At 40.0% G+C, this 27,348-nt stretch overlaps 1 protein-coding gene across 1 annotated transcript; it reads right to left on the reverse strand.

Annotated features, from left to right (window-relative positions):
- Positions 1–307: 307 nt before the first annotated feature.
- On the reverse strand, positions 308–9,633 carry HEY2 (hes related family bHLH transcription factor with YRPW motif 2; the record flags this gene model as incomplete). Its single annotated transcript, XM_082855405.1, has 5 exons — positions 308–993; positions 4,958–5,039; positions 7,344–7,427; positions 7,563–7,641; positions 9,551–9,633. The coding sequence occupies 5 exons, from the start codon at positions 9,631–9,633 to the stop codon at positions 308–310; spliced, it is 1,014 nt and encodes a 337-aa protein (XP_082711531.1).
- Between the last annotated feature and the right edge of the window lie 17,715 nt (positions 9,634–27,348).

Raw genomic sequence — 27,348 nt, forward strand, 5'->3', positions numbered from 1 at the left:
TCCCCAATTCAGACATCGTGATGCACTGCTGGATGGTTCAGTCCGTATATTTTCCAGGAGACTTCTAAATGAAAACAAGTGTGACATTTTCAAAAGTTGCTGATGTCAGTTACCAAACTGCCTTAAACCGAAACAGAGAAAAAAGATAATACCACATTTCCACTTCTGAGGTTTGTGTCTCAAATAGCTTTATTGTTCCTTTGTGGATCCGCAGACATCTGTATGGCTACTTTCAGGGTGCAGAGGTTTTAAGCTGACTCTGAAATAAAGGACATTCAGTTACTACTGCAAGAAGTTCAGTGAAAACTTAAAAAGCTCCCACTTCTGTCCCCCAGGGTCGGTAAGGTTTACTGTTTGTTCCACTGCTTGTCTGCTGAGGGCTGGACGTGGCTGATACCGACAAGGGAGGGCTGATGGCTGTGGCAGCTGCCACCGCTGCAGCTGCGTTTGGGGGGAGCATGGGGAACGCCCCAGCGAAGGAAAGAGGGAAGCTGTGTGCAGCTGCCGTGGCTGCTGCAGCGGCTGCGTGGACAGTGGCCGAGAGGGACAACAGAGAAGTGGAGAGAGGTGGCACACAGGGGGCGACACTGCCTGTTGATGGCATCCGAAGGGCAGAGTCTGCGTGGGCAAACGTGGCCGTGAGGAGGGTGGAGCCATGGGCAGGAGGCACTTCTGAAGTGGTGGAGAGGCGGCAAGGCGTGGGCTCCGAGGCGTGGAGTCCGCTGGGTTGGAGCAGGGCTGCCGGAAGGTGATGGAAGGCCGCCGCCCAGTGGTGAGGATGCAGGGGGTGATGGTGGTGGGCCAGAGAGGAGGTCATTGCCGCCGCCTCTCGCTGTGAGGCACACGTGCTGAGATGAGAGACCAAGCGCACCCGCAGTGGATCAGAGGAGTCCAGGCCTTCCACAGAGCTCAGGTACCTTGCCACTTCGGTTAAGCACTCTCGGAATCCAATGCTCATGAAGTCCATGGCAAGGGCATGGGCGTCAAAGTAGCCTGAAAGGAGGTTTGAGCAAAGTGGGGGCCAAGAGAGACAGTGAGAGAAAGAAGGATACAATTATGAAGAGTAGCCACCACCTACGTTCCACCCTGTCCTTCAGAGATTTAAGAAGAACGACGATCCTTTCTGAGAATGTTGCCAGCTATTTATGGTTGTAATTTTTGCAGAAGTTAAGAAAGTGCACTTTGCAATTCACATGTGTGACAACTCTGGCAATGCTATGTACTGCAGTTGTTCCTGCAACCAAATAGCACAGTGGGGAAAAGAATTAAGAACATCTGTGTTTCAAACACTTCCAGAAAAAAAAAATGGTGTCTCTTCTTTTGTATTGTGGGATAGTGAAATTTTCTAGTAAACTTTTCCACGGTATAACAGAGTACCAGTCTCTCTGTCTCTGTCACATGAATTGGAGATTAAAGGGTTTATCTGAAACATCCTCACTCTCTTGGCATTTATAACTGAGATGTGAAATGCATATGAGCAGTTTGAGGACTTTTTAGAAATGTGCCAGAACTGCTCAATAAATTCATAAATGCTTCTTGACTCAGTGTTATTTTATCAACAAAATGAAAACACCATTACTTTGTATGGAAAAAAGTTAAAGAAGCAAAATGATTTTTAAAAACTTGGTTACTAATTTGAAGATCTTATTTTTCTATCAGGTAATATAACATTACTATAACTCCTAGTTTTCCTGAAGTCCAAATATATATTTCTTTCATTGGTTAGCTTACTTTTTTCTGGCATCCGTCCAAGAAAAAAATGTATATTAATTGTGTCAGTGTGCATGCACATACCCTTACACCTAAGGTTACTACCATTAAAATGGCTAGAGCTGGTCACATTTATGAGAATCCCTTTTTATCCAAAGATAATACATTAGAATAGAAAATAGTAACATCTGATTAGAATCAGTGCCAATTTAGGGTACTGATAATAATCAGGCATTTGGGGAAATGTCACCACTTTGAATAAGTGACCTCTAACATGTATAAACGTATCCTTTTTAGACTTTTTTTCTCATTTGCAACTTTTTTTTTAAACAATTTTCAAATTAAAATTTAGTCTACTCACTTCGGGGATGTGTATATACATAAATGAGAAATATCACATTCAAACAAGGTTATTTTCATCTAAGGCATTTACTACATTCCCTTTTTTATGTTTTTGTAGATCAAAGTATTACCTGTTTTGTTTATCATCTATTAACAATTAGATTAGCACTTTAGAAAATAGTAGTCACAATATTCAAAGTCCAAGAGCTAGAACTTCAACAGAAATTTGGAAGTCCCAAAAAGAAATTTGAGGAAAACATATACACCATTAAGACCGTAACAACAACAGCACAAAGCTGACATAAGAGAACATCATGAAATGTGGAAGATAGCAACAAAAAGAGTCATCATCCCAGGACTTCAGCATGGTTAGCAATAAAGCCCCTGGCATTAGGAGGGAAAGTTCTTCCTGAAGACGCCGCCTCCAAAGAAAGACTTCACATAAGAGTCCTCAGGGTTCTCTGCAAGGCTTTGCAGACTTCTGACTTCATGAGAGACAGGAGATAATCATCAGAGTAGACAAGAGTCCAGAAACCCAGAGGGATCTAGAAATTTAGGTTACTCTACTAAATCCTCTCTAGAAACTGCTGCAATACCAAGACAGATTAAAGAATGGACCAACAGAATTGTACCCCAGGAGCTTCCAAGTATCTTCATGCGTCGGCATGAAGTAATTGAAATTTGTGATTTGCCAGCTGTATGGGGTTGTATATGGGTGAGTTCTCTGTTGCATCTTAAGGAATATAAATTATGTAATTCCTATACTGTTGCTGAATGCAGAGGGAAATGACGATGAGCAACTGTTTCCTGCGACCGCATCTTGGGCCAATAATCATAGCACAGGGGTCCACACCACTTCCATCACTGCTCTCTGGGCTTTAAGTGAATAAGCTCACAACAACCTTGTGAAGTGAACACTATCACTGTCCTCATTTTACAAATGAAGAAACTGGGGTTCAGAAAAGGTCAGTCCTTTATCTAGGGTCACAGACCAAAAAAAAGAAAAACAAGCCAGGATTTGAAACCAGGCAACCCAAATGCAGTGTCTGTCCTTCACCAGTACATTTTGAGGCCCCCATAGCAGCTGTGAGTCTTTAACAACTCGAGCCCACACTGCCAGCCCCACTTCTTCAAGGCCCACACGTTCTCCTGTGAGGTGACCTCTCTAATGAGCTGGCAGTCAGGCGACTCGTATGGAGCTCGCTCGGAAATGTCTGTTCGCAAACTATTTTGGGATGAATTTTAGGACTGTTCAGGTAGCCAAGAATAGCAACCACGATGGAACTTAGTGTTTATAATAAGGCATAAGAACAATATTACTCTTTAGAAGTATAGCTCATGCCAAATATTTGAAACGCTGATAAAAATTCTTAGCCTTGTGGCTAACAATGCCAAGGGAAGTAAAGCAATCAAACAACTTTCCCTGCACGATCACTAACCCGATCAGTTCCCTAACATCCTGTGGGAGCAGGTGTAGAGACAGAATCCTGGGGCGGCGGGGGGCCTCGAGGGCTCAGAGTGCTAGTACAGGCCTCCTTGTGCAGCCCAGCACCTCTGTCTCGGCTTAAAGGGGGGTCAGTGGCCAAGCTGGGCTGGATCACAGGCTTCTAGAATTTCATCCAGTTCTCTTCCCTATTACGTAAGAATATTTGCAGCCTATGCTGAGGGTTACATTTTAAAGAGTAGAAATCACAATTCCATACCCATTCAGGATGGTTATTCAGGCAGGACGGACGGTTCCTTGAGAAGGTACAACAGAGGGTAAGTCACATTGTGTGTGAGGGCGTCCCTTTACCATGATCACCGCCCCCCCACCTGACACAGGTAAAAGATGGTGAAGGTCAGGGCTGATGCTCCACAGGTCCTCAGCTGGAGTTAGACACTGAAATACTTCTGTACCAATTGATAAACAGCTATTTCCCTCCAATGCCCTGCCCCTGTCCTGATCTAGGGCAAACTCTGATACTACGTAATAAAAGGTTAATGCTGAGCAGAGATAAGCGTTCAGGGTGTAGCTGCAGCACTTAGCCCCTGTGGTACCCTCTCCTTACCCAGTTATCAAATATATGGAACAGCCCTTGGCTAAGATGAATACCAAAGGCCTGTGTGAAGGGTGAAAAAGATATAAAAGGGCAAAATCAAGTCTGAGTGATGTGTGAGAAGTGGGATAATGAAATCTGAATGACTACTACATCGTTTAGTATCTCAAGTCCATTCATAGCATGAACTGAGGGTCAGGAACTGGACTATTCTTCCCTAAATCACTATCCAGTACAGAAGACATCTCTCTACAGCACTGGGCCCAGGGCACCTGCTCCTGTTTGCTCTTCACAGGAATGACTGCTCCATCAGTGGTTTCCAGGACAGAGATTCACTACCTGCACTTCAAATGCTCTGTGTGGTCTAAATCCAAGATCAACCAAACTCTGAGAACAACAATGAAACTTCACTTCCTTTGGAATAGCTGCATTATAGTGAGTCCTATCCCTGATTTAACAGGGGACTGGGGAGAGGGAAAGAAGAGAAAAAGATTGTGTCTAACCTCCTGTTTATGTTTGGATGTTTGTGTGTTTGTTTTGTCTTTCTGTACAAATTCCAGCATGCACTTCTGAAAGTCCCAAACAAACCTCTGACCAGGCTGCTGTGAATGAAGCTTTACTCCCACAGTATTATAAAAGCAAACACAAGCCCAGGGTCAAGTGCTTCTTTTGTTCCAGAAGTTCTTTCCCACGAGTTCAATCCTGCCATTAGCATTGATTTCCACAGCTTTAATCTGGGACCTCCTATCGCAGCTCGTTAAAGAACTGTTCAACTATGACTTCCCTACAATCTTAGGGAGAAAAAATGAAAAGAGAAAGGTAGAAGGGGCGGGGGGGGGGGGAGGTGGATGAAGTCACCTACTTACCTTTACCCCCAGTTGCCTGGAGCATCTTTAAATGATCGACTGTCATTTGCAGTATTTCAGCTTTTTCTAACTTTGCAGATCCCTGAATAAACAAATAATAAAATCTTATAAGTCCTATGGAAATGAATTTGGAACAACTTACCCTGAATTTTTCATTTTCCCTCTCACTAGAAAATTCTACGTTTAACTTTTTCACAGAAAAATATGAATTCTTCCTGAACTTTACATGAAAACACTAATTGCATCACACCTAATGACAGATATTTGCCATTTTAACTTTTAAAGACTAAAAGTCATAATAATTTTTAAACACAAAAATAATTACACTAAGATAACTCTACTCAAACTACTACAACTGCAAAAATCTCAAACTGCATCAAACTGGTTAATAATATACTTTATTTTATCAGGGGATATACAATAGTCTTATATAATGCTGAAGTCTAGATCAGTTGAATCCAACTCTGGAGGAAAAGCAGATAGGATCTCATGAAATTATTGTTAAAAAGCATATCTTTCAAAAATAGATAATTCTATTACGCCTTTAAGGTAATTCATACTACACCACTGTAAGTATAGAACCAAAAGTGCGAAGGGAAGACTTTCAAGGTTTTTTTTTTCCCAATAATTACCAGCAGGTGTCACTGTAAATTCCAAGATCATAAACAAGGAAGAATAATCTAACTTTAATAAGCATCAAAAATGCTTAAGGATATTTGAACCGTTTAAAATAGTTCTTAATAAAATTTTCATTATATTTTTATGCCCCTCCCCCATTTTAAAACAAGGCAACCTCTGGAAACCAACTGAAATACAAATGTGCCACTTCAAACTGTCTCAGAGGGCTGTGGGTGGCTTCTAATTTCTTGGAAGAGCTAAATAATTAAATCAGTATGTTTTCTTGAAAAGGAAACTGCAGTTTATTTCAGGTTCCTATGCTTTACTTGTTTTGTGAAAATTGTCAGCACCCAGTACATGGTGAGAGTGCCAGAGTGACTTAAACTGCTTGAAAGAACACTCTTCTAATTATATTGTGACAGGGCCAGCTCTCTAGGGTTGGTCGCCAAGCTCAGCAAATGGGAAAGCCTGTGTTTATGGTAACTAACTGCCAAACTACTGAGGTTTGCTTTTAAGGTTTAAGTCGACATTTAAGAAAAAAAATCTAACGAACTCCAACCCCCCAACCCCCCGCCAAAAAAATCACCAAACCGTTTCTCATAATTGTAGACATTTCAGCACTGAAAGTAAAAACGTCACTGATTACTGATATTTTCATTTTCAACGTATTGTCATGGGAAAAGCTAATAATCAAAACTACAATTTGCCCATTACATTTAGCTCATTAAAGACAGTTTCAGCATATAGAGTGGTGCCTTTTTTCTCTTAAAAATGTATAGTCAACAGCATTTGACAACTTGTACTTCTATCAATGTTCAGTTTTTCCATGAATATGTACAGTAGTTTCAGTGAAAGTGACTAATAACAGAACTGCAGTTTCTGGATAATTTCCAAGGGCTTTGTAGGGCTTGCTTTATAATGTTTGTGGTTCATGAAGTAAACAACAAAATGGAATAAACAAACAACAGCTGTCTTATACCCTATTTGAATTTAATTGAAAGTTACTTTCAACAAAGGTATGATGCCATACTCTTTGAAAGATGCTCTTTGAAATCTATCGGCCATGGCGGCAGAAGGAAAAACACAACTCTTCAAAAATGAAAAGGGAGATTTAAACATTTGGCTTCCTACTTTACTAAGTGTGCAAATCTTTTTTCCTTCTTTTTTTTTTTTTGGTAAAGGAATACTTTAATTCTGAAAAGGGGAATTTATGGCTAGTTTGATTTTTTACCAACTTCCACAAAGATGCCTCGAAACAAACATCATTCTATTAAGCCAGGGATTAAAAATGAAACCAAGTGGTTTGGTAAATAAATTTTGTTAGTATTATTATTTAGGAAATGGAGCTAGAGGTGTTACTTCCTCGGCTTTGATTATTTTTTAAAATAAAAAGCTTACTTTTTAAAGAATAGTTTGAGACAAAAATGAAATTTCACATGGATATCTTTTCTGAAGAAGAATACTACATACAGCTCAGTTTTAAACAAAACCACTACTGGTATTCACAGAAAGAACAGAGAGAGCGTGAACATGTTACCCTTAAGGGAAAATAAGCTAGAGAATGGAAATGTTTTTCAACTTCATGATGGATTATGTTTTTAATAGTTTTGCCACAACAAAGCATTTTATTGAAATAGCTGCTCTGTGCCAGATCACGGCACATACACCATTATTTTAATGAGCTTTAAGAAGAACCCACGTTGCCAGATGAGAGAATCAGCTTTTTTGAGCTCACTGGTGGGGTGGTCAGGATGGGGGGGCAGCTTACTTGTTTTTCAAAAGCGGTTGGCACCAGTCGTCTCAGCTCAGATAAACTGTTATTTATCCGATCTCGACGCCTTTTCTCTATTATCTATCCCCAAAAAGCAAAACAACAACAAAAGTTCATGAATACACAAATGATAAAATTACTCGTAATGGAAAAATACAACTGCTACACATTAGGCTGGATTACATGAAATAAAAAGACAAAAAAAAAATCACATACCCCTCTCCTTTTCTTTCTTGCCATAATCTGAGATGTCGTTGTTGGAGAATTCGATCTAATCACAGAGCTAGTACTTTGTCTATGAAATAAGAAGAGTTTGTCAGGTGCTGCATTAACATAACAATTGTTTTCTTCTGGGTGCTTGATGGCATCCATTAAATATTCAGAGTGATAGCACAGTTCAGATCAGCATTATTTTATTCTTAATTCTTGCTCTTTACAGACTTTGCTTTCAGCCCTTATATCTCTTTTCAGATAGGAATCATGCCTTTTTTTCTTTTAATTTTAATGACTAATCCAGATGTCAAATCCACTGGCAAAAACGTCCCTAAACTTTTACTGAGCCTCCGAATGAAATAATTATGGGCAGTCAGGGTGAGAAGTTAGATATTAGTACTTCCTAGTTCCACTCATAAATGTTTCTTAAAAGTCAATTAATCTCTAATAGCATCCCTCCTCCTCCCTCTGGTAAGACCCACTGAACAAAGCAAAGCTATTTTAAAATAATTACTATCAAACAGATATACAGCCATCACATGTCAAACTGTTGTCCCTAGATGCAAGCTTTAAAATAAACAGAAGTTACCTTACTATTTCAAAACTCCAAGTAGTCATACAAGAAAAAAATGACTTCAATGTTTTCTATATTAATCTTCCAAAAGAATGACCCAAAATTAAATATGCCACTAATAGAAAAATTAAAATTAGATCAACTACTAGGTAAATGTTTTACTTTGAAAATAAAACTCTAGGTGAGTATCTCTCAGCCTTCAATCTAAGCTTAAACCTCTCAGAGTTGTAATCCATCTTGAGTTTGCTAATGAAAAAATATTTTATATCAAAAGTTCAGTCAAATCACTATATTGTCACACAGTTTTTATGATCCTTTAGTTTGTATCTGTTTCTCTTCATAATTCATAGATACTCTGCTTCCTCATGTTCTCAAATTCTCCAGGTTCCTGTTATTTGTTCTCTTTCATTATAGAAATATTGCACACACCAGGTTCTTATTACCTCACCTTCTCACTTCTGGATCTTATTTCTGAATTAACTGTTCCCCTCATTCCCATCCCCTTCTCAACTGGTTTCACCTTTCACATGACATCTTTTGTTTTTCGGATCTCATTTTTTAAGATGACACAACACTTTATTAGAAGATACTTTGCAAACAACGTTTCAAGCGAATATCTTTGCTTTTAATGATTCCAGTCTAAGGTTTGTACATATTAGAATAATAATATTGAAAGAAAAGCAGTTTTCCAAACGTAGAATTTTACTCTTTGAGTGACAGCTGCAGATAAATAATTAAGGTGCTTCTGGGGATGCCAATTAGAAGCAATTATCATTTGACCCGCCTTGGCACTAAAACGCCTCCATAACCTCTCTCTGTCACTGGAAAGTGGAGGTCTGGCTTCCGTGATCACGATCTCGATCTTCTCCAGACTCAGGAACAAGCAAAGAGATGATGCCTGAAACGATCCTTCATCTGTCACTCACACTCCCGTCAGCCAAGTCACATACGATCAACTTGGAAATCTCAGCCTACTTAGCCTTGACATCGCTAATTGCTTTCATGGCTCCAAAAAGCAAGTCATCTTTTAGTCTCTTTAAAAATAAAAAAAAATCATTTTTTTCTTTCTTCGCCTGGCCCATTTTGAAAGTGCTCCCAAATGCAGTTTCGGTGGCGGGGGCGTCGCCCGTCTCCCGGGCGTGCCACTCCGCACGCCCAACGCTGACAGCCGGGGACCCTCCTTCTCCAACCTCTGCACACTTTCAGCCGCCCCACCCCTAGGGTGCAAACCCACATGCCTCGCCCCACCCGAACACGCGCTCCGTGAGCGCCCACCCCTGAAAGTTTTTCGGGCAAAACTTTCCCCGCTCGGTTAGAACGCGGCGGAGAGGAACCTCGGGATTTCCAAGTAGCCGCTCGTACACAAAGCTCCCCGATGCCTCGGGCTCCGGACAGCTCCCGCCGAGCCCGCGCTCACCCCGAGTAATTGTTCTCGCTCCCCACGTCGATGGTCTCGTCCATGTCGCTCTCAGAGGTCGTCTCCTCGCAAGGGCGCTTCATCACGGCGAACACCGCGCGGGGTGCAGCCGGGCCGGAGCCTCGGACACCAAGCCGGACGCAGCGCCCTCCCCGCCTGCCTCCTCCCTCCCTGGGCCCGGGCAGGCGCGGCTCGGCCGGCAGCGCGGTCGGCTCCTCGCGGCTCTTTCCCACGCTGCAGCCCAGCTCGGCCGCAAGAGCCGGCGCCGGCCACGCCTCCCCGCGCGGGCGGGGCCCCCTCGCCCGCCTCCAGCGCGCAGGCCCCCGCAGCTCCGCCGGGCACCGCCTCCTCGGGAGTCAGCGTGGCCCGGGATTGGCCGGAGCGGAGGGGCGGGGCCGCTCTCGCCAAAGCCTGCCGCGGAGCTCCGACTGAGGCGTGGGAACGCGGCCGCGCATCTGGGGCCCGGGAGCAGAGCGCGGGTGGAGAGAGGCGGCGGCGAGCGGGAGCGCGAAGTCGCTAACTCTAGATAGGGAAGCGCGCGGACGTGGGCACAGGCGCGGGGGCGGGCGCGGGCGCGGCGGGGGCGGGGGCAGGCTGGCGAGGGGCGGGCTCTGGACCTCGGGTTTTGGCGCTCCTCCGCACCCAGCAGTCTGCCGGTGAAGTTTCAGCCCTGTGTTTAAAGAGTAACCCCAAGCGCGTGGCTGAGTGTGAGCGAGCGTGTGTGACGTCGGGAGGCGCCGTGGCTTAACCGAACCGCCCCACTCGGCTGTCCCTTGTCTGGACCAAAACTGCTGACTGACTGACCCTGGCGGTCACATTTGCCCTCTGGGGTTTTCGAAAACCCTAAATCAAAGTTGCTTTTCTCTTTGGCAACTCCCAAGGCTACTTCCGCGGCCTCTGGGCTGTGAACAGATAAGGACGCAAGTTTCCCCGACCAGGTACTTGACAGCTGGCGGTCGGAGGGTCTGAGAGACCGGCCACCAAACGATTTTCTAATTGCACCTAATCAGTTCTTTCCATTTGGCCACTGAGGCTGTGGATAATAGATCCCGTTGAGTAGACCGTGGGCTGGAGTTGTGTCTACTCTGGTGGCAGGAAGGACTAGAGCAATGATGCGGGTGTTTCAGGACACAATTTTAGTAGTTTTTCAAGTTCGAGTTTTTCGGGCTTGGATTATCCAGATAATTGCAATTCACACTCCCTGGTTTGGGTAATCTCAGCGGTAGAGTTAAGTACAATCCCGGACGTGAAAAAAAATCGCGCTTGGAAATTAATTTGTTTTCTAAAAGACGAATGCGTGTCCAGTCTTTAGTGCATTGGACAGCGTGGGTTGTATAAAACTCTAGATATGCTTGTAAAACATGTTTTCAAGCTGCTCTTTCCATCCATGCTCTGAGGTAGTTGTTTGAACCCGCTACGCAGTTGTGTCTATGCGAGGGCAGCGGGAGGCGGTGGGCCCGCCGGGGCGCCGCGGTACCGGGAGGCGGGCGCCGGGTTGGTCGGGGTTGAGCTCGAGACTCCACTCGTTGCGCCGGGACAGCTCGGTGCTTAGGGCAGAAAAGCCTCTGAGACAGAGGCGTCAATCAGTCGCCACAGCCCTACGCCACGACGGAGTCTTATTTTTCTGGGGATCTGCTTAGGGCGTCCCCCTCTGACACTCCATTCTCTCCTCACACAAGACCGGCGCGGGGCGGGGAGGAGAAGAGGAAGGGATGAGACTTGAAAAGACCGGGCCCGGGCCGGGGCAGGGCAGGGGGAGAGCGGGAAGGACCTGCAGTCCGCGGGTTAAGCCCTCGTTAAACCACAAAACCCCTTCCCCACACGCCCTCGTCTCTTCTGTGCGGTCCCCACCGCGGCGCCTGCAATAACCGTGTGAACAGAAACCCGAAACGTTCCATCCTGACTTCTGAAACTTAACACCGGGCAAAACACACAGTCGTCGGGAGCCGGGCGGGGCCTGGTGGGGATGCACCCGGTCAGCTCGAGGCCGCGGGGGGCGGTGACCCCCCAGCTCGGCTGTGGGCCTCCCCTCCGCGCGGGTCTCCGGGCCTTTGCTTCGCTGCAGCGCCGGCTGCCTGAGCGCGCTGCGGGGAGCCGAGCGGGCTCGCCTCCCTTCGGTTCTGACCTCCCCCGACGTCACTCGGCTCTCGGTCCTCACAGCCCGGCTAGGGAAGAGCCAGATCTGCGCGGGTCGACCGTCCCACCTCCCCGGCGGATGCGCCCGCGGCCAGTCCGCGCAGGCCACGCGGGGACACGCCGCCTCCAGCCTGGGGCGAACTCAGCCTTCACGACTTTTAGCGAAGGGTGCGCATTTTTCTGAAAGCGAATGTCTACAGATGCAATTAACCTTGGCCACGCGATCAAATTAGCGGGCGCTTCAAAACGCCGGGGACAAAACCTGAGATCATTACTGAAAAAAAATTTAAGAGTTCTTTCTCACTATCCTACTGTATTTAATTATAATAATTGCGAAGAATTGCGAAGAGGGAAATGACTTGCTTGAAAAAAAGTTGCAGCTGGTTAAAGTTTTTCCATACTTGTCTCTGAAGACTTAACCACTGTACCATGCTATAAAGAAAAATGTGGCAGGGACGTTCGAAATGCACACGCGGGTTTACTGTCGCTTAAAAATACTTCTTAAGCAAAGAGGGTCATATTTTAAAAACGTTTAGAACAGTGCCTGGTACGTTGGAAGCGCTCTATAAGTCTGTTAAATAAACAAGAATGCGTAAGGCAAAAGACCTCGGCGATTTGAACACGACCAATGTAATAACATGCTAACTTATCTGCAAGATACTTGATCGCAATTAGGCAGCACGAGATGTTTCAATTAGGTCTTTTATTCCCCTCTAATATCCCAATTGCCTATGCCCTGGTCAGGCGCCTTGTCTAACACTGAAAGTGCTTCTCGGGTCAGAGGGAGAAACGGAGGAAACTCTTTAAAACGCCCCACCTCATTAAAAACGGTGGTGGATTCTCTGGAGTGCGAGAGCGAGGTGTAGGGGTGGCGTCTGCAGAGAGAAAGAAAAGAGAATGAGAAAATCGCGGGATTTCAAGCTTCATCGCCCCTCAGCGACATCCTTTTCAGTGAAAGTTGGTTGAAGGCTTAGGAAGAACTCGGGCAGAAGAAAAGATGTCCGCGCGCAGAGCAAACCACAGTTCGTTCCTTTTCAAAGATTTGTACAATGAGATAATTAGACCGAAAGATACGAAGAACTTCCCTACAAACGAAATGCCATTAGGAAAGAAAGCCCAGAAAGACAGATCTAAACGAAATGGAGGAGGAAAGACTCAGCTGTCTTCCCGAAATTGGTCCTTTCCTCCTTGTTTTGTCCTTCTGTGATTTAACTCACTTACTGACGTGAGTGAGATGTCTTAATATAAAGTTACAGTTTTTGCACCTGTATTTTATACATCTGGCCATTTTGACCCTGTTATAGCTTGTCCCACAAAATTTGAGTTGTGTTGCATAAATTAATGAAGTGATTACTTTGCTGCATTTTAAAATGCTCCTTGCAGCATTTTTGGAAGGAAAGCAGGATTTTTTTTTTTTTTTAATTCTAGGTCTGCTTTTTTCCTCATTAGAGCACTCTGATTTTTCAAGATCAGTGGTCACACTTTGTTACTTGTTACTTCTCTGAATCCTTTGAGGTACTGCTTACAGTTACTGTAAAAAGTGTCAGCCACTCCAGTGTTTGGGTTCGTTAGAAAGTCACTAAGACATGACACCACTTTAAAAAAATGTTTTAACTGAGCTTCACAGTGAAATACAGGCAGCTCTGTTATTTAAAGACCTTTATGTTAGTCTGAAAAGGCTAAGTGCACATAGTTCATATTGAGAAGTCCAATATTTTGCCCTTTCTGAAATATAATTATTTACACAGCTTTCTCTTGCAAATGGAAGACAAGCAGGTCGCCCCGAGATGTGCTAGTCTATTTGCAATTGCTGGGGCAGGTGACATGCACGTGCGTGCGTCTGTGGGCAGCCTTGCTGGGCTGGCTTCCCCGACTACAAGGCTATTGTGAGCTGGCAACACTTTAAAGTGTGTGAGAATGCTGCACCCTGAGAGTGGAGGCCAAAGGCAAGATCCTTGTAAATTTCAATACCTTTCTCAACATCAGTCTGGCAGCAGGCAGGCCAACCTAGGGTCACCGTTGGACACACATTTGCAAGCTAGTAAAGCAAAACAAAGCAGAAAGCAAGGGGAAATTTAGGCCCACCAACCTTGAAGTCATCCATAAAAGGGAACTGCTTTACCAGTTAACAATTATCCTTGCCTGGTTACCCACAAAAAGTGCATCGTTTTTTCTTGGCTTGCCCCAATAGGTGCTACTTATTTTTTACATCAGAAGCTTCAAGGTAGGAAGTCTAAGACCCAAAGGCCCCTTTCTTGGAGATTAGAATGTTTAAATTGATCTCTGTTATTAAGGGGCAATTTATTTAAAAGCTTTTATTTCATGAGTGATGTTATTAGTACCTAGCACATGCCCAAGGAGGAAGGCTGGTTTTATTGCAGGACACAGAAGAAGAGGGTTGTATAATTAAGTAACCAGTTTTCCATACCCCTGTAAGCAACAGTCAAAAGATAACTAAACTCACTATATTAACTTCCTCTTTGTGAGTGTTAAACTGATGTTGGCAGGCTTTTCTATTAAGGAAATTCTTTAAAATTTTCATTTTCTTGAAGTTGGTTTGATTGAGAGATTTTTTTTCCCCTCTCAGGAATACAATAAGAAATATTCGCTCCTCTCATGGAAATCATCTTTTAACTAACTTCATCCCCATCCTCTAGAATAGAATAGTGCCTGACACATAATGGATATACAATAAATGGTTTGTGAATGAATTTCTTGTCAAAATTAATGAACTCCTTGCTTCTTTCCATATATACAGAATTTAGATACATCAGAATAATAAAATGGAAATAAACAACCGTGAAGTAAAAAAATCCTGAAAAAAATTGAAAAGAATATACTTAAACATGAACAGGAAACCATTTGCCGTGAATGGGCCCTTAGGTCACTCCTGAGCTTCCTGGCAGCCAAGTCAGAAGAAACAGAGTGAGTTTTCTAATTCTTGTAATCGGAAAAGAGGAAGCACATTATTTGTCAAAAAAGAAAAAGTTTATCCAGCTGGTGAATTCTAAACGAGCTACATGATTGCCTTTTTCACAGATTTAAAATTTTTATTTTGTTTAAAACAATTATTTTCTTTGTCTAAAATTCTTCCCCAAGTATCTACATTAATTATTGCATGAACATTCGTATTATGTATAAATGAAGACAATAGTTTATCTCCTAATAGCTGAATAAGTCGTTTTCTATGCTCTCGCGATTAATAAACTGACATTAATAGGACCAGTGCCTCACATAGTTACAAAAATGTGGATTCTCCATAGGAAAATTTCTTTCAGTTTTAGAAAAAGTTAAATCAAAGATTCATGGATCTGGTTGGTTGGTATTACTTGATGAAAGTGAAAGAGACTCTACAGGTTTCTGAAATATCAAGTGCTATGGAAAAGTTTAAGACTAAAAGAATTTCCCAGTAGAATGCAAATGACCATGTATATATTTTTTCACACTTTTATTAGGATACTTTTATTAGATGGGTGCACATTTATGCCCTTATCTGCTTATTTTTAAATTGATAGAGACTTTATGGGGAAAAAAACCCCTCATAGACTGGAAATAAGAAGTTGCTAATTTTAGATTTATTGTAGAAAAATTGAAGGCTATTTTTGGACCTTCATGCTTTGTAAACCTGTTGAAGTAGTATGTTACAAGAAACAGAAAAATAGCAAGTTTGGCATCTGTTGTTTGAAGGGACAGCACAGAAGTCGTTTTTTTTTCTTTCTGGCTTTAGACTTCAAAATAATTTAATAATGTCATAATGTATTGGGAACATATGACTAAAATTTTTTAGAGATAGATTTTGGGTCTTAAGTAATAGCTCATTCCATTTCTAGGAATTGAATAAAGAAAACAGTTCTGTGACGAACTGCAGTATTCATCAGGGCAGTGCAGTCTGTTTGGAAACAAAATGTCATGGTGCTTAGTAGAGAGCAGCCATGCTCGGCTGCAGCATGGAGAAGCTGTGTACTCTGCCTTGAATATGTAAGAAAGGTACATGGTAAGTACGTTTCCATAGCACTTTTAATCTGAGACTCCTAGGGCATTATTGAATCATGAATCTAAACTCACAGCACTGCAGCACTTGCCAAGGCTGGCTATCACGATTTTGCTAGAAAAACAGTCTCAACAGAGGCATTAACAGAGTCTGAAAATAGAAGACCAAGTTATGGATATAAAACAAAAAACCAATAAAACGGTGTATGTGGGTATATATGTATCTGTCTCCCTATATACAAACGGATAGATAAAAGTATCTGTATATAGACAGATATAAAAGGCACAAAATAATTAAAGGTTTTTTAATTGACATGACTGGATCGTTAGTTTATAAAAGGCTATCGTAATATCTGGCACTGATCAGTAACTCACATCACAGAGGAAAATGCTGCATTTTGTAATTAAACCACCATTTGTAACATGAAATTTACAAATTGTAAATTTTTGTGTGTATTTTCTCCACTTTTAAAAATTACATTGACTGTATTCCAGTTTATATTATTTTAGATACTGAAATATGTTATCTTTATTCTATCATCTACATTTAAAATTAGTTTCCTTATGCAATTTAAAAAATGTAGATCCTTAGAAAAGCAGACTAATAGTTGAACCTCCTGGTGCAATGTTACGTTAAAGGGTTGGGAGAGTGATCCTCTCTGGTATTCAGGTGAACAACTGAAAAATCATGTTCTCTGTACATGAACGCATGAAATATTGTTAAATTAACTAACTATATACTTGCGTACATAGCTTCTAGTTGAAATAACAAAGGTTTGAACAAAATTTAAGATGAAAACATACTAACCATAAATTTATTTTTGTGCGTGTGTGGGAATTGGGAAAAGGATGTCCATACTTTAATTTTAACAACGAAATTCTTTGTTCTTATTCAAAAATGTAGTTTGGGAACTAATACATTGGGAACATCAGAATGGGGACTAAATAAACAGAACTGAGGGAGGAAATGATCTGAAAATAAAGCCAAAGAGATTATACACAGAAATCACTGACAGAACTATTAGTGTGTGTACTTGAAATTAATAAGGCTAACTCATTAATCGTGGCTTGATTTTTTCAGTCTGTGCCTCTCAATTTGTCTGTTCTCATTTCCAGGCCACTAAGTATTGAACACCTACTTTGAGTACTGCTCTCTCTCAGTTAAGCAGTGTGAGTGATACCTGGTGAGTAAGCCTCAATTCCTGCTTTCAGGAAATAGCAGGGGAAATAACACGGCAGTCTAAACGCAAACAACTGTTACCGAGATGGGATGTAGTCAAGGCCAAAGTAAAACTGCATGCTATGGGCCCAAAGAGAAAGAAGATTCATTTTTAAAGGGAGATCGAATCAGAGGCAGCGCCAAAATTTTTGTATAAGATTAGAGGTGGCAACCCTGTTGGAAGGGTGGGAGTGGCCCAAAGACTTTTGTCTTCAATTTCTGTTTATACGACAATCACACTATTCTTATTTAGATATTATGTTTATTGAGATGTCTTTGTATTGCTCTTAAGCATTATGAGAAGGGGAGTTTTCTAACCCCTTACCTCTCCTTTGGTGCAATCATAGGATTAAGGGAAAAAGTGAGCAGAGCCTTGAAGGATGTCCAGAATAACTACACTCACAAATACACTCTCCTGGAGAAGGACCAGCATTTGCAAAGACACCTGAAGAGTGCAGGCGGTTCTTAGGGGAAGATGGATGATCCTCTGCTGGAGTGAAGGATATGGAGGAAAGGTGGGTGGAAGGGAAAGAGTTGTCTTGGGAAATGAATTAAGCTGTAGCCAAGTCATGGTGGAGCTTGCATGCCAACCTGCATGTCTTGAAGTCATTTGAGAGTCACTGGAGGTGTTTAAGAGAAGTGACATGTTTAGAGCTATAATTCATTAGATTGATCCAGTCAAGTTTCTTCCTTGTTTTAGTTGTCACTAATATGAATGGAAAACATTATAATAGAAGAAAAATTCCAGGACAATTTGTCTTTATAAATGGAATTCTTCATCTTTGTTGCTCAGTGCAAGTCAGTTAGCCACCAGAAGAGCATTGTCAGGTAAGACTGTTAACTGAGTCCTGGGGAAACTCGCTGCTTTTAATTGGGTTCCTTGGGTTTTCTTTAATATGACCCAATTTAGATGAAAGAACATGTTCACTACCTGTTTTGTGGAGTATTCACAGAATTATGCTAGGACTTGCACATCAATATTTATAGATTTGTTTTATAATATGTCATGTCATAATTAAAATCAGCACAGTTATACTCTCAAGGATTCAGAGAACTTTCTAAAGTGAGGTTTTCATCTTCATTGACTTCAAAGTAACACATGGGACATGAACATTGCTAGCCATCTCAGATTTATCCAGATTGAATACTTTCAGTGGAAGACTGAGTTCTGATTCCTTCTTGCTACTTTCTTGCTGAAAGAGAGAAATAGGTTACAGTTACTTTTCTACAGGGTGCCATAAATAAATATTCAAGGATGTTACAATTCAGGTGTTATTTAACAATTTTTAGATTAGTAAAATTACATCTTTCCCTGAAAGGCCTTGTTGAAATGAAAGTAACTTGCATTTAAATATTGGATTATGCAATCAGTAAACGGCAATAATGTTTAATAACGAAATGCAAGACAGCCTTAAAATTGTGATTTTCTTTTAGTCACTGCATTGCAGTTGAGAATAAAACAAGGCTCCTATTAGTGAACAAAGGTTAGCAAGGTAGGGCTCTCGATGAAGTTGAATCAGAGCAGAGAGCTTGCAGTGCAGAGACTTCCCTTCAGATAATACTTCACATTCAGCTTCAATCCACTGAACAAACATCTAGTGTGCTCATTAAGAAATTCAAAAGCAATGTAACAAGTGATTTTTGCCCTTGGAGAGTTTACTATCCAGAGAATACATTAATGATTTGAGTAACTGCCATTATCAAGTGTTTGCTATGTGTCAGACACTAAACTATCAAAGCGCTATGTGGATTAGTTTATTTAATCCTCACCAGAACCCCTTGAGGTAGGACAATCATTGTATGTATGCGTGCATGTATGTGAATTTAGATTTATTTATTTTTTTCTTCCAGTTTTATAGAGATAATTGACGTACAGCACTGTATAAGTTTAAAGTGTACAGCATAATGATTCAACTTATATGCATCATGAAATTTTTGCCACAATAAGTTTAGTGAACATCCATTATCTCATATAGATACAAAATTAAAGAAACAGGAAACAAACTTTTTCCTTGTGATGAAAACTCTTAGGAACTACTCTCAACAACTTTCATGTATAATCTACAGTACTGTTAATTATATCTCTCATGTTGTACATTACATCCCTAGTTCTTATTTATCTTATAGCTGGATGTTTCATTATCTTTATCGTACTGATGAGGAGTCAGACCCAGGGATGTTAAATGACTGCAGAAGGTTTTATGGGTCTTAAGGGATAGCTAGAGTCAGGTTTGACCCAGGGAATCTAATTCGGACCTAGTGCTCTTACCCAGTACTGGACTTTGCCTCTGAGAAGAATTTATGTGACACAGACACAGACTGTGCAAATCGGTAGAAGTGACACACTTTAAGAAAAATTTGTTTCCCAATGACCATTTCTAAGTGTGTTGTTTGGAATGCCAAAACATCTTCTCATAGAAATTGTGATACCTGGTGGTTAGTTTTTTGTCTACCCTCAAAAAGCCTAACTACTCCATAACAGAGCCAGGAAAGTTTGTGGTTAAGAACATAAGCTTTAGCATCAGACACCAGGGGGGCATTCCTAGCTCTGCCACTAGTTTCATGGCCTTGAACACACTCCTTTTTCTAAACCCAGGACCTCATTCATGGGGTTAATGATACCTAATAAAAGGGTAAGGATCAAATAAAATAGTGTCAAGTGCTCTTAGAAATGTGCTTCACACAGGGAAAGAGACAGATATTATAGCTGATTAATCATGGGTCCTGAGAACAGAGGACAAACTTCCTTGTTATTTTATTTCTTTATGAAAATTAAAGCCATCTTCTATTGCTTTTATATTATAGTAGCAATACATGTTCATTGAAGAACAATTAGTAGATCATGTTAGTAATAATAACATTTAAATTGCCATTTAACCTGGCAATCACAGATAATCACCATTAGTACTTTGATCATTATTCTTTCAGTTTTTGTATTTTTTCCTTTCCACAAAACATGGGATAATTTTGCCTAATAATACTTAATAACCTGATTTTAAACCTAAATATATATAAAATGAACATTTCCCTCATTTCGTTAAATAGTCTATAACTTTTTTTTTCCTGATAGTGTAGTATTCTTTGGTATGGATGTACCATTAATTCACTTAATGATTCCTTATCGTTGGACATTGAAATGTTTATAATCTTTTTTCTATTATGAACAATGCTGAAATAAACAACCTTGTAGGTTAAAAATGTATATGTGTTTTAAATTATTTTTAATCTAAATTATTACAAATAGAATCAGGTGACCACTTTTGGTATTTCCTGCCAAATTATCTTTCATAACAGTTTGACCAATTTATATCCCTTCCAGCAATGTGTGAGAAAACTCATTTCTTGTATCATCGCTAACACTAGATAGTTTGATAGTTGCCAACCTGATGGGTGAAATAGTATCTATCATTTTAATTTTAGTTTTTTTGATTATTAATGATATAAGATGTTTTTCGTAGTCTTATTGGTTATTTGTAGTTTTTTATGACTGTTGGTACACTTTATTATTCTCTTGAGGTAGTTGTCCTTCTATTATTGAGTTAAAAGTGCTAATTATAAATAAAGGCACAATGTTGGTCTCATATATTACAAATATACATATATAATTATTTCAGCTTCTCATTTTCTTTTAAATCTTATTTATGTACCTTTTGATGTATATGTACAGAGGTTTTTACTTTTTCATGTTTATCAGTATTTGATGTTTTTTCCCAGTTAAAAAAAATTTATTCAATCTAGAATTTATTTTGGTATATTTTATTATATAGGGATGAATTTTAATTCATTCAACAAACCTTAACTGCATGCCTACAATGTACCAGGTATGACTTTGCTTGGGGAATAATTGCTGTGTAAGGCAGGCAGAATTCCTGCCCTCAGGAGGCATTCCTCAAGTGGCTCATTAGTTGATGCTCATACATTACTTTCCTCTCACTGACTTAAATTCCTCCTTTATTCCATACCAAATACATGTGTATAATCAGGTCGGCTTATAGACTTTCTACTTGATGCCATTTATTTGTTTCTTTGTTTCTGTGCCAGGATCTCACTGTTTTAATGATCATAATTTTAAAATAATGCATTTTAATAAATAGCAAGGCAAGGACTAATTTCATTCCTCTTGCTTTGTTCTTTAATTTTTTTCTTGACTTGTCCCTTTTTTTTTTTTTACTGTTTCTTTTATTGTGGCATAACATGTATAACATGAAATCTTCCATTTGAACAATTTTTAAGTGTACAATTCAGTGGCATTAATTATATACACAGTATTGTGCAACCATCGCCACTCTTTTTCTAAAACTTTTTATCACCTCGAACAGAAACTTTGTGCCCATTAAGCAATAACTTCCTATAAACCTCCTCCCCCAGCCCCTGGTAACCTCTAATCTACTTTCTCTCTCAGTAAATTTGCCTATTCTAGATATTTTATATAAGTGGAATCATACAACATTTGTCCTTTTATGCCTGGCTTATTTCACTTAGTATATTTTTAAGATTCATCCATATTGTAGCATATATCAGAACCTAATTCCTTTTTATGGTTGAATAATATTCCATTGTAGGTAATACCACACTTTGTATATCCATTCAGCTGTTAGTTGTGTCCTTTGTATTTATACTTCTGGAAGAACTTTAGAATAATTTTGTCAAATACCTCTCCCAAATCCTCTAATGTCTTCTTAACATCCTCTCATATCCCTTTCTATGTACCTTTTATTCTATTAATCCTATCTCTCCAGGTTACTAGTACTGAATGCCTTCATACTGGCCCAAGCCTAGCACTGTACCTTGATCCTTGAACTTCCCTCAAGCTGCCCCATGCTTCAAAATTAACTACTTCCATCTTCATTCTCCTAATAAAAATGGACAGCTCCTCGGTGCAATTGATCTCACAGAAGTATTGGGAAAACCATCTGAATTATCCCTAAATTGTGAAAGTTAGATGCCCCTTGGTGGAATGTGTATTTTAGGAAAGGGGTATTTTATCCTTTAAATGAATTTAAATGATTTGCTATTTTTTAAAAATTCCAATAGCATAACAAAGTATCTTTTAAAATTTCAGTCTACAGGAGGGTAACTTACTTCTGAGTTGAGAGCTTCTTGAGTCTGCCTGCCCATCCACAGTATCTTAAGGCATTCCTGTTTTGTCAGATATTTTCTGTGTTTTCACTGATGAACTCAATAATTTTCTTTCCTTTTGGAATTCCTACCATAGTCATGACTTTATTGACCCCAGTGATGGTAGAAGTGTTGGAGGTGGTTTATGTGTCTGATTGGCAGTGGGTAGGTATAAATCAGGTACTATTTTAAAATAGAGGCTTCCTGTAAGTAATCAAATACTAAACTGTATATTCTGGTCCATAATTCAGGGATGGAAAAGAGAAATGAGGGCTTGCATGGTATGAGACGGCTTCACGGGTATTTCAAGAATAATTTATTTGAAAAATATATGTTTCTTCGGTTCTTTGCAAAGGTAAGGACAAGCTCCTAAAAGAAAGAAACTATTAGATTGATGGTGTTTATTAGTCCACTGCTGTACGTGTAATGGAAAGAGCAATGGCTTTGGAATCATGCAAACTTGGCTTAAGTTCCTGGCTCTGTCACATGGTAGCCTATGTTATCCCAGCCAGATTAATGTTTCCTCTAAGCCTTAGTTTCCTCAACTATAAAATATCCCTCACTGAGATGTTTTAAAGTTCAAACAAGATAAATAATGTGAAACCTCCTAGCAATATGTAGTCCATTGTATACCCTCAGTGAAGATCAATATCCTTTACCTTCCTTCCCTAAATAACAACAAAAGTAGTCTGTATGGGGGAAAGCATTTGTAGTACTGAATGTCAATCCTTCTTGGTTAATAGCTGAATAAAGATAATGTCTTAATTTTTCAAAATACCTCACCTTTCCTATGTGTAGCTTTCATTTCATGCTTCACTAAATTATGGTGCTTGCAAAGCACCTTGAACTTTTCCAGTACAGAGCACACTGTAAGCAGGATGGAATTAACATTACCCCTGGTCTATAAATTATCGTACCTACATTCTTAGTGATTGACAGGATACATGTTTATACAGTTGATGTCACCTAGGGACATATTCTTGCCTGAGTCCTACAGCAGTGTTTTGCCACCTGTAACTGTGCTGAATAAAAATGGTCCTATCTATCATTTCTGTAGCTTTTCCTCATAGAAGCAGTCTTGATAAGGATAAGAAATCCAGGACATCATAGCATCAACAATCTTTTCCTCTTCAAAGGCGTCTTTCAGACCAGGCTCTAGCAGTCCCTTACAAACATTCATTATATAAATCATCCACACTATTGCTTTGTGGGAGGTGAAGTGTTTAGTAAAAATGATCGTCTGAACACAGGTTGGCTGTGTGGGTGCAGGACAGAAATTTGGAGAGTGGAAAGTGAGTGCTCAGCATGCATTCATTGCTGATACGAAGTCAGCTGCATGCTTGGCTCATCCTGGGTACGCTTCTGCTAGCTTTTTGACTAATATATAAAATTCAGACTATTCTTTGTTAGAGAGAAATTTGTGAGTGCTATAAGCTACCTGAACACTAATGATATTAATTCTTAAGGTTAATTCTTGTACTGCATACCCAGTGGCACCCTGAGGTCTGGGGTTGAGAGGCTCCGTGTCATAGGATGAAGAAACCACCCCAGATTGAGCTCAGATTGAGTCCAGGTGGCTCAGTCTGACTCCTGTAGGGAAGTAAATGGTAAATAAGAAATTTGGAAGCCCCTCATCAGAGTGTATCTTCGCGCTAGAGAATGATTTAGTGGAGGATTGAGCTTTAAAGTTAATACGAACAGTGTATAGGATTTATATGAGTTATGCATATAAATTAGTGTCTACGCTTTTTGTTCTGTTTTATTTTGGTCATTGCTCCTAATCTGGGGCCCTCGTATCACTCATGATACACAATGGTAGTCATGAATATATTTTTTTGGCGGGGGTGGGGGCCTATTTCTAAAAGCCTAAGAGAAATCATATATGTTATTTATTTAAACTTTAATAATGCATCTTAGGCTACCAGCAATTATATTACCTATTTATTTATGTCATAATGATACTTAATAGACTAATAAAAATATCAACCTAGCACAGCACCTGGTATATGTAAGTACTCAGTTAATATTTGCTAGATGAATCAGAATTACATAAACCATTTTCCATAGTTGAAATTCTTGCTAATTTGACTCTTTGATTTTTTCTGATAAACTCATTATTTCTGCATTTGTTAAAAACATAATTTAGAACAGAAGGATTATTTTTTCTAATGAAAATCTTATACTTTCCCATGGTTATACTTGCCCAAAAACATAAGCGCTGCTGTGACCGTTTGCACGAACTACCTGTAGTGAACATCAGTTATCTTCTGGTATCCTATACACCTTTTCCCTCCTTCCTTGCAGTACTCAGATTTTCCTCGATGAGCCACCCCTCCTCTTGTGTAGCAGCTGTTAGTTGTGCGGGATTGAACTGCCTTCAGTTCAGGAGTGGGACCTGCATTGGTGTAGACCAATCAGTTGATTGCACTGAAAATTCAATCTCAAGCAGGTTGGGAGATGTGAGTAAGAGCACATGAAACCCACCTTCCTGGGAGACTTGTTTTGGAATCATGAGGGAAGCCTGAAGATGACGTTATGAAGGAGGGCAAAACCAGGAAAATTGTAGGAAAACAGAGCCATGTTCTTGATTGAGCTGCACCTGAGGCCAGTCCTAACTCTGAATTTACTGTTATGTGAGTCTCTTTTGGTTTTTAAACTAGTTTGTAAGAGGTTGTCTGTTCTTTGTAAGGGGAAACAAGAAACCCAAAACAACCACCTTAAATGATATACAGCCTTATCTTAATTATATTATTTTACAAGTAAGTGTTAAAAAATACTAGGTTCTCCGCAAAATATGTTAACTTTTTGCTTTTAGAGAGAGGGACAATTAATTCCAAAAGCACAATAATTTTCCTCTGCCTAGAAGACAAAGATACATTTATGTATTTTAGATTAAAAAACCACTAGAAAAACAGGTTGAAGTTTATGAGAAACTCATAAATATTTTCTTTTGTTTTCTTCCACCAGTACCCAAGATGTTATGGGGTTTTGCATGGCACAATTCGTCTACTGTTACACGCACCTGAAATTTATCATTGCACCTTTTAGGCATTGTTCATTTAGAAAAAACCCCTATTATGAAGGAGGTTGAAAAAAAAAAAAGTCATGTCAACAATAAGTCCATTTAGGTAACCTTTGCAGAGTTGGTGTTTTTTAATGTCAACAAGTCTTTTGCTTTATATTCTGCCTTGGTTTCCATAATTGTTCATTTCAAAAACCTCCCCAAGTCAGATTTTTCATGAAGAATCATTTAAAACAAAATATATCTGGAATTCTACTTCTCATGACCTAGTTGTATCACAAGAGGGATCAAAGAGGTTTTGTTCTGTTTCTATAATCAGCTATTTCTTTGAGAGGGCAGATTCATAAGAGTTTGAATTATGCTTAGAAATGCATACAAGGCAAGCAGCTACAGGCATTTTAATTACCTCCCTCCACTCCAATGGAAAGAAAAAACAGGCATAAACAGATGTCTAAGTTAAATTCAGTTTGATTCTTTTAACATAGCAAATAATTGGAGTCTTTCCTTTCTTCCTAGGCTTTTTCTTTTTTCCTGTCTTTAGTCTGTTTTCTCCCCAGCTCTTCCCTTTTATTTCCTAAGCATTCACCTTTCGCTAATGTTAAGAGAATTTCTACTTGACAAATTCTTTTCCTTGATAGACGCTATAGGACATAATATTAATACTCACAAAGGGAACAGATGGCTGCCTTTGGAATCCACCAATTATAGTAGTACCTTGCTTAATCTGAATTGACTAATTAAAATCCTCAATTAACTGGAATTGATAATTCAGTGTACACGACCCCTACGGTGACCTCATGATATAGTGAGCTTGCTAGTGAGTATTTAGAATTATTTTCCTGCCCTTTGTTGTGAGGACATGTACCTTACCATGAAAAGGCAAGGTAATTGACTCATTTAAGGGATTTATTAAAACTCTAAGAAGATCAAACCCTAGTATCCTAGGTTTGCTACGAAATCAGAATACATATAACCTAAGTTTCCATATTTTCAATATGTACATGTGTAACTTTAGATTAATCACTGCTACTTTGAGATTTTCCATTTTTCCATTCAATTTGATGAATATTTATTAACCTTTCAAAATATTCAATATACTATGCTAACTGTCAAGGCAATAAGAAAAAAAATGTTTCCAGTTACCATTGTTGTCTAAAAAAATCACTCCAAAACTGATGGCTTAAAATAACAGCAGTCACTTTATTATGATCATAGATTCTGTGTGCAGGAATTCAGGAAGGGCTTAGATGGGTGGTTACAGCACTGGGTGCCTTATATGGTTGCAGTCAGGTAGTGGTTGGAGTTAGAAGACGAGGGAGCTAGAGGAGCTGAGGACTCTATATTCCTTCAAGCAGCTTCAGGGCCTGTCATTGTGGTCTCTCTGAGTGGGATAATTTGGGCTTCCTTACAGCATGGAGGCATCGAGGCAGTTGGATTGCTTACATGACAGCTCAGAGCAAGAGGTTAAGGTAACAAGGTAGACACTGTAACACCTTTTATGACCTGGCCTTGAAAGTCATGCAGTGCCATTGCTGCCACATTTCATTGATTACAGGTGTGTCAATAGTCCCTTCAAATTCAAGGGGAAGGGAATTAGACTTCGTATCTCTTTGAAAGAGTGGTAAGTTTCTAGAAAAGCCTGTAGGACTCGAATGTGGTCATTTTTGGAAAATATAATTTGTCATGATGAATGAGACTCAATATCTTTTCCAAAGAAGCTCATACTCTAGTGGATAGAACCACAATTCTAAAACTGTGCACTGAGGTATTCCAGGTCTCTGGAAAATTCATAGGGTAGCTGCAGGATACTTTACATTTTTGAGGGAAACAATGTGACATCTGTAAGATATCATGTGAATTACTACTATTAAGTAGCTTGGATTTAATAAGTGGAACTGTTAGGCATTTCTATTGCCCTAGTTATGCCATGAAAAAATTACAAAGATACTAAAAGATTATAGAGGCAGAGGAAGTTTAGGAACCTCTGGGATGAAAAACAAGACATAGACATTCCAACTACAGTCTTAGCAGGCCCATAACTGACATTTGTAGGGTCTGGGGCATGATAGAAATTAAACTACTAGCTTGTTCCTTTCTTTTCCCGTTATAGCATAGGATCTCCCCCTTTATATCCAAGCTCTGTACCTTCTCCCCTACTGCAATAACAACTTCTTTTTGGCCCTAGGAGTGAGCACACCAATGGCAAATCAGCTCTCTGGAGGAAGGACCAGGGTAAGAGGCCCGTGCAGAAGCAGATTCAGTGTGGATTTAAGCAAGTAATTCTGGAGTCCCAGGTATGTGATTTAGGAAAGG

The sequence above is a fragment of the Leucopleurus acutus genome, assembly GCF_964270905.1.
Source record: "Leucopleurus acutus genome assembly, chromosome: 15".
In the NCBI taxonomy this organism is placed as follows: domain Eukaryota; kingdom Metazoa; phylum Chordata; class Mammalia; order Artiodactyla; family Delphinidae; genus Leucopleurus; species Leucopleurus acutus.